General features: G+C 38.7%; 1 protein-coding gene across 1 annotated transcript in view; it reads left to right on the forward strand.

Moving 5' to 3' along the window:
- The window catches only part of LOC102243867, a 19,646-nt gene extending 8,449 nt beyond the window's left edge, over positions 1 to 11,197 (forward strand). Inside the window, exon 4 of the mRNA XM_005877044.2 lies at positions 10,923 to 11,197. Coding sequence (XP_005877106.2) covers positions 10,923 to 11,197 — 275 coding nt within the window. The remainder of the gene's footprint in view (positions 1 to 10,922) is intronic.
- Positions 11,198 to 11,920: the final 723 nt, after the last annotated feature.

Below are 11,920 nucleotides of genomic sequence, written 5' to 3' on the forward strand. Positions count from 1 at the left end.
GAGCTCTCACCCCCACCCCCCCCCCCCCCCTGCCCCCCCACAGCTGAGATATCTCTGGCCAACCTTTTTGTGCTTCTGCCCTTCCTACTAGTCTCTATGTGGTCTCCACTTTCTGTCCTTGCTTATCAGTGTTCTCTCGTTAGTCTTTAATTGATTATTCAGGATGGCTTTCTATATTTTAATTGTAATTCCAGTTTGGTCCTGGAAGCCTGTCAGTGCAGCTTCCACTTACTTCACCACTATTTTTGAATCCAAATCTTGGTTCTTAAGTTCTGTTCTTCTTCTTCTTTTTTTAATCCTCACCTGAGGATATTTTCCCATTGATTTTTAGGGAGAGTGGGAGAGAGAAAGACAGAAACATTGATGTGAGAGAAACACATCCATTGGTTGCCGCCTGCACAAGCCTTGACCAGGGTCCTGGACCAGGGAGGAGTCTGTAACCAAGGTATATGCCCTTGACCAGAATCAAACCCAGGACCCTTTGGTAAACAGGCCAACACTCTATCCACTGAGCCAAACTGGCTAGGGTGAAGTTCTGTTCTTCTAAGGGTGCATGTGTGAGATTCTCCATTTCATATCTTCTGGTTCCACTTTAGTTTAAAATCTTTTCACTTTCTATCTATCTATCTATCGATCTATCTATCTATCTATCTATCTATCTAATTTAATCTTTTAAAGTAAGACAATCTCTCTTGGTGTCTTTCTCCTGGACATGTGTTATTCAGAGATCTGTTAAATTGGGTGTTTGGTTTTTTTGTTTCTTTGCTTTGTCTTTTTTTTTTTTTTTTAAAGATTTCCAAGGGACAGAGGGGCATGGGTATCTTTAAGGAGCTTAGTTTCCAGAATCTTTTTTAAAAAAAATATTTTATTGATTTTTTTACAGAGAGGAAGGGAGAGGGATAGAGAGTAAGAAACATCGATGAGAGAGAAACATCGATCAGCTGCCTCCTGCACACCCCCTACTGGGGATGTGCCCACAACCAAGGTACATGCCCTTAACTGGAATCGAACCTGGGACCCTTCAGTCCTCAGGCTGAGGCTCTATCCACTGAGCCAAACCGGTTAGGGCTTTGCTTTGTCTTTTGTAGCAAATTTTAATTGTTCATGAGTCATCTTTTAAATATGAGAAGAGATTGCTATTTACAGAAATCCAAAGAAGAATTTTAGTATTTTAATTTTCTAAAAGATTAATCTGGTAGCTATATGTTTTGGTAATTTTATGAAGGCTTCATATGCATATTAGAGTAGCTTTTAAAAAACATTCTAACACAATATATTAGTATTAAAGCAATGAGATGATATAGTTTTCTATTTTCCTGCTTTACAATGCTTGACAGGCTCAATGCAGTATTTCCAGAAAATTTAAATACCACATTGAGTCTTTCTTAGTATTGTCAAAATTAAAAAAAAATTTAAAAAATAAAAATATCAAGAGCAAGATTAGATAAAATAAAGTGGGAAAAAGAGAAAGATTATTGTTCAATTTGCACTTATGAGGAGAGAGTTATAAAGGAGTTAATGACTGGGTTTAGTGGTGTGAGGCTCCAAGAGAAAGCATCTGATATCAGAAATACAGGATAACAATGCACATCATTAGATGCAATTGCTACGTCAATGGTCCTTTTGTTTTAGAGAGTGCAGTTTATAGTAATTGGGGTTGGGGGGGAGCCCTTGTGCCATTTTCATTGTTTGCTCCATTTGTTTGCTTTTATATAATTGAATTTCACACAAAGGAGAGAATGAAAACTATTTTCAGGTGCATCATTGTATTTTCTACAGATTCTTAAATTTAGAGGTTAGTTCTTATTAAGTATTCTCCATGAAGTGTATGTGTGTGTTTTATGAGATTCAAAGAAGAAGGATTACATTTCTTTTGAAACCAACCTCTAATTTGATAGATTTTTTTTTTAAACAGAAAAAATTGGCTTTCAATCACATTTTGGGTTTATTTCTAGCCATTTGCCACAGCAAGCCTTACTGAAATTGGAAGACATAATTATATTGCACATTTTCTAAGGCTGTGTTTCCAAAAAACACAGAAACACAGATATAAAGCACTTTGCCACACAAACGTTATAAGATGTAGTTCTTGCCCTGGCTGGTTTGGCTCAGTGGATAGAGTGTCGGCCTGTGGACTCAGGGGTCCCAGGTTCGATTCTGGTCAAGGGCATGTACCTTGGTTGCAGGCACATCCCCAGTGGGGAGTGTGCAGGAGGTGGCTGATCTATGTTTCTCTCTCATCGATGTTTCTAACTCTCTATCCCTCTCCCTTCCTCTCTGTAAAAATCAATAAAATATATTTTAAAAAAAAGAAAAAAAAAGATGTAGTTCTCAATCACACTGCATTTTCTCATGTCTTTTTGTCAGTGTTTGGGTGTTTATGTCTGGGTGAAATGAATTTGGGGAAAATTCAGTATGCCCTCATTTTAAAGCAGCAACTCTTTACTACTACTTCCTTTTATGAATAGTGCATGGGATTGGCAAGTGGGAGTAAATGGGGAAACTATAAGACTTAGAGTAACATTCAAAGGATTTAGGGGAAAGACAATGAAAATGTTTTGTATGGAGTTCAGCTATAAACCCAAGGATAGGAGATCAGAACTATTTGCTCTAAGCTTAATTGGTTGTTTTAATTTTTGTATTACAGACCTACTTCCTAGAACCACAACAAACAAAATAAATAGTTAAAATATATTTTTGAACATAGATCTCTGGATACCATTATATTAGATTTTAATTATCAAAAAGTGGTTCTGTGAGATTAGTGCGGTTTTATGAATGAGGACAATATTGATAGATTAGAGGAAAAGAAAATAGTCTTTCTTGGGGAAAAATGGACTAAGCAAGATATAAATGACAGAGAAGTGTGTTCATTCATGCATACATTAATTCATTTAACAACTATTTTTTGTCTGTTATGTGCCAGGCATTTGGCTGGGTTGCGATAAGTCTGGGAAAATATCAACGGGACTGATATGCCCTAGTATATTACTACCTGTTATAGGTTTCATTCCATTCCATCTATTTTAAAATTGAGATATAATTGACATATAACAATTATTAGTTTTATATGTACAATATAATAATTTGATATAAAATACTACCACAACAAGGTTAGTTAACATCCATCACCACACATAATTACATTTTTTTCTTGTGATGAGAACTTTTAAGATTATTCTCTTAGCTACTTTCAAATATACAATACAGTATTAGCTGTTGTCACCATAGTAGTGTATAATACATCCTCAGGACTTATTTATCTTATGACTGGGACTTTGTATCTTTTGACGCCCGCCTACCCTTGCAACCACCAAGCAATCATTTCATTCCAATTTTAACATGAATGTGTTATGCACAAAATTTGGTTTGCTTTGAATACAATTAAGACTCATCATTATCTTATTCAATTGGACAAATGTACAATCTCATAATTTTGTTCTATGACAAAGGAATAATATGCTTATAGTGTTTTTATTTCAAAAGTACTATGTGTAATGATTTTAAAATGCAAGTCTAATCAAAATTTCGAATTCCTATAAAAAAAATGGGTCCTAAGAAAGAAAACTCTGCTTTCTTTCAATTTATCTCACACAAGAAGAGCTAATGAGCAAATGGGAATTCAGTATCATCCAATCTAGACTTTAAGATTCAGACCAAAAAAAAAAAAAAAGCCTTATAGCTGTTTATTGAGATCATTTTGCTTTAGAATATTGTATTCATGAGACTTATTAGTGTAAATACTTACATTTTATGTTTGAGCATGTTACCTTTGGGATACTCTAGGACAGTTTCTACACTGCATTTGATATGGACTAAGTGTATTCACTTATGCCAAAACTAACAAGAATGCAGTCTTGTTATTAATAACAAGGTAGGTGGGAAAAGTAAAACTTAAATCCATCAGCTAATGAAAGAAAAATTAAGTTTGTCCCCAAAATTGTCCTAGAGCTGTTCCAAGTAGGTATAGAACTAGGGCCTAAAGAGAGTTTAGGAAATGTTTATCACATCAGCCTTTGGGAAAACCCTGGTGCAAAGGATTTGTAAAAGAATCCCTCCAGGGTTCAAGCCAATTAAGGACGGGCCTAAAAAAATGTACTGGGTGTGATTAATTAACCATGAGCCTTTAGTTTCCATCCATGTACATGGATCACAGTTTGCTTTTATCTTCCTAAATATGTGAATCTGGGCTCACAGAATCAAAGCCAATACTTGGTGTAAAGCTTGCAATATGAGTCCTTGAACAAATAAATTAACTGTCATAAAAAAATGCGCTGGGAATCCAGTAGCCTCCAGATTCCTTGACCTGTAGTGTACTGTAGTAAGACCTCTGGAGTCAGCTGGACTGGGTTTCTGCTCTGGTTTCAGCTCTGTGACCTTGGAGGAAATGTTTCCTCATCTTTAAAGTGGCCTTAGAGTAATGTCCACTCCCTGATCACAAAGAATGGCAGAGATGAAATGAAATGATGTTGCGCACTGTGCAAGGCACTTAGCGAGCTCTGATCAAACGCTAGTTATCATTATTAGACATTTGTTAAATATGTGCCTGATAACTAGTGAATGACTTGGAAAACTGGCCAACAAATAATGAAATAGCATTATTCATCCCAAACAAGTTGTTTCGAAGATGGAACAATTGCAGATTGATCAGTTAATATCTCTGCCCTCAAGTGCAGTTCATTAGGTCCCCTAAGCATTTGTATCTCCTTTCAGATCTCCCTTGGAGGTAATTTGAGTCCTGGCTCTTCCACAAGTGATTTGGTGTTTAGGTGCTCAGGAATTTTGTTTCCATAAAGCGGAAATGGGGTGTGAAAATGGGGTATGTACAGTGATTGAAAATAACCTCCCAGGGTGATCTGATTATAAATTCCTAACTGGGCAAGTCACGGTGGGTAGTCACGCCTATGAAATGTTTATCTTCACCTTAAGCAAACCCTGCCTGTTGCTTTTGCGCCTTTAGGTTTACACACCTTTGAAATGCCTCTTTTTTAGATCCCTCAGAGGCCTGACCACCCCCGATCTTGTTAACTATCCTGTACCTTGTTTTCTCCCACCTTCATGTAATCTTCCTCACATCCCCCCCTTAATTCCAAAGGTATAGAGGAAACTGCAAAACTGTCATTCCTTGAAGCATCTGAGATCTTGCTCCCCGTCAAACTATCATCAATTTGGCTCAAATAAACTAATACAAATTCTCTATAGGGTTGGACATTTCTTATGCTGACAATTTCAACAGTTTTATAGGAACTCATTTCTCAGAATAAAAGTAGGAATGTCAAGTGTCCTGGCGAAAAAATGGGTTTTAGCTTCACTTTTATGTTCTTCCAGAGCCATATAAAATAATGTTTCTTTTTCCTCTATAATTTGCATCTTGCAAAGACAGTAAGTTGACCTTATGATCCTAATATTTTTTATTCACATAGTTCAAAAAGCTGCTGTCCAAAATCTAGAATTAATTTTTTCAGAAAAAGTAAAAACCTTTACTAATTAGTGAAAAAAAGAAAAAGCAATGTAAGAGTTTTGGAAAATGTGGCTGTTCAGTGGTTCTCAGACACAACAAACAAATAACATGTCCACTGCTTCATGTAAAAATGAGAAAAATACATATAATGTAAAAAAGTTTTCTTAAAGCTAAATACAATAAAAATCATTTATTCTAACATTATGTCCTCTCTAAATTTTAGTGTTATTAAAATATATTTTCTTTCTATGAAATGCTGCTTATGAACTGAGTTTTAAAAAAATGTTATTACTTAGGAAAAGTAAATAAGAAAGGCAAACTCATATTGATTTTCTAAATTATTTTTTAAAATAAATTTTTGAAGTCCAAAGTGCCAGAACTAGGGGTGATTATAATAGTGTGGACAAAAAAGGGGTTCTATTGAAAGTAACCTTGCAGGGTGATCTGGTCATAAATTCCTAATGGGGTAGGTCATGGTTAGTAGTTACGTTCCAGGCTTATAACTTCTTTAGTGAAAGATTTAAAGCCAGCCCTGTTCATTGTTTTTGTACATCTAGGTTAACACACCTTTGAAATGCTAGAAGTAGTACCCCAGAGAAGGGGTATTAACCCTCAAGAGAGCACATCATCTTGTTAACTGTCATGTAATCTAATCCATACCTTGCTTTCTCCCACCTCCGTGTATGTTCCCCCCTTAATTTCAAATGTATAAAAGAAGCTGTGCCCTAGCCGGTTTTGCTCAGTGGATAGAGCATCGGCCTGGGGACTGAAGGATCCCGGGTTCGATGCCGGTCAAGGGCACATGCCTGGTTTCGGGTTCAATCCCCAGTAGGGGGCATGCAGGAGGCAGCTGATCAATGATTCTCTCTCACCATTGATGTTTCTCTCTCTCTGTACCTCTCCCTTCTTCTCTGAAATCATTAAAAATATATTGAAAAAATAAAAAATAAAAGAAGCTGTAAAACTGTTATTCTCAGGTCTGGTTGGAGTGGCTCAGTTGGTTGGAGCATCACCCTGTGCACCAAAAAGTTGCCGATTTGATTCCCAGTCAGGGCACAAACTTGGGTTGTGGGTTCAATCCCCAGTCGGGGTGCCTACGAAAGGCAACCGTCTTCTCTTTAAGCATGTCCTCAGGTAAAGATTAAAAAAAAAACACCCCAAATTGTTATTCCTGGGAACATTTGAGATCTTGCTTCCCAGCATTATGTCATCAATATGGCTCAAATAAACTTTTATAAAAATTCTCTATAGGTTTGGACTTTTCTTATATCAACAATAGTGAACACTTATGTAAGTCTCACTATGAGCCAGGCCCTGTTCTAAAAGCCTTACAAACGTTAATTAATTTGATTCTTACAGCAACTCTATATCAGTGAGTACTGATATTTATAGATAAGAAAACCGAATTTATAAATAAGGAAACAGAAAACAAACAGAGGGTTAAATAACTTGCCCAAGACCACACAACCAACAAATGATAAAGCTAGGTCTCAAATCTAGGAATTTGTTCCTAACCTGTTCCTTAGTTACACTCTGAGAAGAGTCCTAGAACCTTTCATTGAGCTAGAAATATTACCCTGGTATGTGAATATCTGGAGGGTATTTTGGCAATACATACCAAAAAAAAAAAAAAAAGCTTCAATAATGTGTCCATTTCGACCCCAGCATCTCTAAGAATTTATTCTAAGGAAACAAAGAAATATGTCAAAATGTATGTACAAGGGTATTAAGTATAGCATTATTTACACTGAAGAAAAATAGAAGCTAACCAAATGCCCCCATAGAGGGGATTGTTTAGATACTGGAAACGCCAGCTATGCAATAGAGTGCTGATGTGAATTTTAAAAAAGCTACATAGCGGAACTGACAAGCTCAGGGCAGGCCTGTAAAGCTGTAAAGCTCACTGACTGAAAGTAACCACACAGATGGTCTGATCATCAATTCCTAACTGGACAGGTCCTGGTGGGTAGTCACATCCCAGGCCTATAGCTTTCTTAGCAAAAGGTTAATCTTGACCTTAAGTGAGTCCTATCCATTGTTCTCCAGCCTCTAGGGCAGGGGTGGGCAAACTTTTTGACTCGAGGACCACAATGGGTTCTTAAACTGGACCGGAGGGCCGAAACAAAAGCATGGATGGAGTGTTTGTGTGAACTAATATAAATTCAAAGTAAACATCATTACATAAAAGGGTACGGTCTTTTTTTTTTTTTTAGTTTTATTCATTTCAAACGGGCCGGATCCGGCTCGAGGGCCGTAGTTTGCCCATGGCTGCTCTAGGGTAACATACCTCGAAATGCCAGCATCATCTTTTCCAGACCCTTGGGAGTTGTAACCACCCTTACGGAGCACACACACCACAACTCCTCCTTGTTACCGTGTGGCCGCACACCACCTCTACTTGCTGTAGTTGTTAAATGTTCCCCCCCCTGTCCCCGCCAATGTAAAAGCAGGTGTCTCTCCATTTTCCTTTATATTCAATCCTAGGGATTTCCCTCGCTTTACCTTTTCCCACTTCCTAATCAACCACACTGATTTCCTTTCTTTTTTAAAAAAAATATACTTTTTATTAATTTTAGAGAGGAAGGGAGAGGGAGAGAGAGATAGAAACATCAATGTTGAGAGAGAATCATTGATTGGCTGCCTCCTGCATACCCCACACTGGGGATAGGGCCTGCAACCCGGGCATGTGCCCTTGACCAGAATCGAACCTGGGACCCTTCAGTTTGCAGGCTGACCCTCTATCCACTGAGCAAACCAGCCAGGGCTTTTAAAATTTTTATTATGTATTTATTTAGTTTTTAATTATTATTTTTGAATTTCTTAAAAATATATTTTTATTGATTTCAGAGAGAAAGGGAGAGGAAGAGAGAGATATAAATATCAATGATGAAAGAATCATTGATTGGCTGCCTCCTGCATTCCCCACACAGGGGATCGAGCCAGCAACTGGAGCATGTGGTCTGACCAAGAATTGAACCATGACCTCCTGGTTCATAGGTTGACGCTCAAGCACTGAACAACACTGGCGGGGAACAGTGAATTCTATGAACTTTCCTTACATTTTCTCTTTCTATTCTAAATGTATAAAATGAACTGCAAAACTGCCATTCTCTGGATCATTTTCTCAATCTGTTGAGATCTTGCTTTAGGGCATGATTTCAAAATTTGACTCAAATTATTTTATGATTCTTTTATAGTTTGGGTGTTGTCAACACTAATAAATAATTTTTAATTGATTTAGGTTTTAAAACTGCGTTTCTCAAAACCCTGGGGTTAATTTGATATGCATTAGGGCTCTCCAATTTTGTTGTTGTTAATCCTCACCCAAGGACATTTTTCCATTGCTTTTTAGAGTGAGTGGAAGGGAGGGGGAGAGACAGAAAGATCAATGTGAGAGAGACGCATCGATTGGTTGCCTCCTGCACGTGCCCTGATCAGGGTTAGGACTGGCTCGAGCCTGCAACCAAGGTACATGCCCTTGGCTGGAATTGAACCTGGGACCCTTCAGTGGGTGAGCTGATGCTGTATCTACTGAGCCAAACCAGCTAGGGCAGGGCTCTCCAAATTTTTATCTGAATTTTGTAGATTGATATACTGCTGTCTCCAAACACCCCTCTCGACAAAAAAGAGGTGCTGTAATAAATTATAAATATCGAACGAGGCAAGTCATGGTGGGTAGTCACGCCCCAGTCATATAACTGTTTAGTAAAAGGCTTATCTTTGCCATAAGCAAGCCCTGTCCATTGTTTCTGTGCGTCTAGGTCAGCGGTTCTCAACCTGTGGGTCGCGACCCCTTTGGGGGTAGAACGACCCTTTCACAGGGGTCGCCTAAGACCATCGGAAAACACGTATATAATTACATATTGTTTTTGTGATTAATCACTGTGCTTTAATTATGTTCAATTTGTAACAATGAAAATACATCCTGCATATCAGATATTTACATTACGATTCATAACAGTAGCAAAGTTACAGTTATGAAGTAGCAACAAAAATAATTTTATGGTTGGGGGTCACCACAACATGAGGAACTGTATTAAAGGGTCGCGGCATTGAGAACCACTGATCTAGGTTAACACAACTTTGAAATGCCTCTTTTCAGACCCCTGTAATGAGTGAACCACCGTGTAGATCCCTCCTCAAGAGAGCACATAATCTTGACTCTCCTGTAATCTAATCACCATCTTGCTTTCTCCCAGCTTCCTTACCTCTGCTCCTTAATTTCACATGCAAAAAAGAAATTGCAAAACAATTATTCCCCAGAGCATTTGAAATCTTGCTTCCTGGCATATGTCATCAATTTCTTAAATGCTCCAGACAATTTTCTACAGGTTTGGGTGCTGGCATCAACAACTCTGATTGAGCCTTTTTGTGTTTGTAAAACACGTTCTCACAGATTTATTTTAAGATGAGTAAATGTTCTACATTTGAATAGTAGCTCATCCTTATGGGGAACAGATGCCTTTTTATTTATTTTTAAAAATGAGGATGCTTGTAGACTAAGCCTATTTTCAACACCACCTCACTAGTTATGGTGTGGTAATGAGTGTTCCCATTTTAGTTTTCTGGCTGGCTACCTTGCCAGCCTGCCTCCAATATATTTCTTCTACTGAGCACAACCAGAGTTCTCCATGTTAAACTAGCCTGTAATCTGCAAACTTCTTGAGGAGATTCCTCTCTATTGTATTTTATTCTGCTTTATGTATCAACAACCATGTAAAAAGATTCTTCCTTGAAACTGAGTCTTTAAAACTACTGGAAGAGGTAAGTGGGCAGTTGACTAGTGTGGACCACACAGATAACTTTTTGTAATTCAAAGCTCTTGGGAGCCCTGTTTATGCCTGGTTTTCTCTAAAGCTGAAATGGCCGTGAGCACCTGCTCTCTGAAGTGTGGAATGTTGCTATTAATCACGTGGCATCTTATAAGCTGCACCTTAGTGATGCTTATTTATCTACTAAGGGCCCAGTGCAAAATTTTGTGCACTTTGAAAGGAACTGTGGGCTGCGAGGCTGCAGTGAGCACAGGGGCGGGTCTTGGCCCATCCTCCGTGCCCCCACCTGGCCCCTCCCACCACGGCCTCTGGTCCCCTGTCTGCTGGCGATTGGGGCCGGCACCAGCAGCGGGTGCGAGTGCAGGGCAGGATCATGGCATGCAGGAGCAAAGAAGTTTCAGTAACCACCAGAGGCTCATCCCGATGACAGCGATTGGCACCCTGCCTTGGTCTGGTGCCCCTGCTCACCTGCTCCACCATCCCGCTGTGGCCAATGCCTGCTATGTTCCGCACGCGCCCCCGGTGGTCAGCGCACATCATAGTGATCGGTTGTTCTGTTGTTCCATTGTTCAGTCTATTTGCATATTAGGGTGATATATATATATATATCCTATAATTTCATTTATATATAGAGATGACCTATAATTCCATTGAAGACAGTACAACCTCTTTTTGCCACATTCTTGAAGACCAAGTTGAGGTGAAAAGGGAAAATGGAAAGGGATTTCTAAAATATCTAAGAATATGTGAGAGTAAAATCTGCCTTCCAATTTTTAAGAGGCGTAAGATAGATAACTGGTACACTGGCATACAAGCTCTAGAGTCTGCCCTGGAATTGGAGAACCAGTTAACCAAGCTCCTGCTAGACCTGAGGACCACAGCTACTGCCAACAATGAATATGATGTCTTATGCTTCATGGGAAAGCACCTGGATGAGCAGGAGGATAACACAAACCACCTGTAGGTCCAGCTAGGATATCGTAAGGATTAGAAATTCAGGCCCAGGAGGAGGAAGACCCATTTAAAAAGCCTGCTGATGTGTTAGGTAAATAGACATTTGAAGGCAACAAAGCAACTCTTCCCATTGTAGTAGGTCCCAAAACCAGCTACTTAAGAATCTTGATCTTCTCCATTTGACAGAAGACTGCTTTCCTTCATTGGTGTGTGTACAAATAAACCTTTTTTTTTTTTTTTAAAGCTCTTGGAAAGAGGCAGGGGGAATAAAGGGGACATATGTAATACTTTCAACAATAAAATGTTTTTCCTAAAGCTCTTGGAATTGTATCCCTGGCTGGTGTGGCTCAGTTAGTTGAGTGTCGTCCTGTGCACTGAAGGGTTGTCAGTTTGATTCCCGGGCAGGGCACATTCCCAGGTTGGGGGTTGGATCCAAGGTCAGGGCCTGTAGAGTGTCTCTCATATTGATGTCTCTCTCTTTCTCTCTCTCTCTTCCTCTCTTTCTGAAATCAATAAAAACATACTCAAAAAATAAAATAAAATCTCTTGAAAATGTAACTGTATCTGGTGTGTAAAGGATGTTGAAGAACATAATTTCATAAGCCAGTCTGAGAAAGACAAGTATCACATGATCTCACTCATATGTGGAATCTAATGAACAAAATAAACTGTTGAACAGAATAGATCCAGAGACAGAGAAGCATGGAACAGACTATGGAATCTCAGAGGGAAG

The sequence above is a fragment of the Myotis brandtii genome, unplaced genomic scaffold (assembly GCF_000412655.1).
Source record: "Myotis brandtii unplaced genomic scaffold, ASM41265v1 scaffold504, whole genome shotgun sequence".
Lineage (NCBI taxonomy): Eukaryota > Metazoa > Chordata > Mammalia > Chiroptera > Vespertilionidae > Myotis > Myotis brandtii.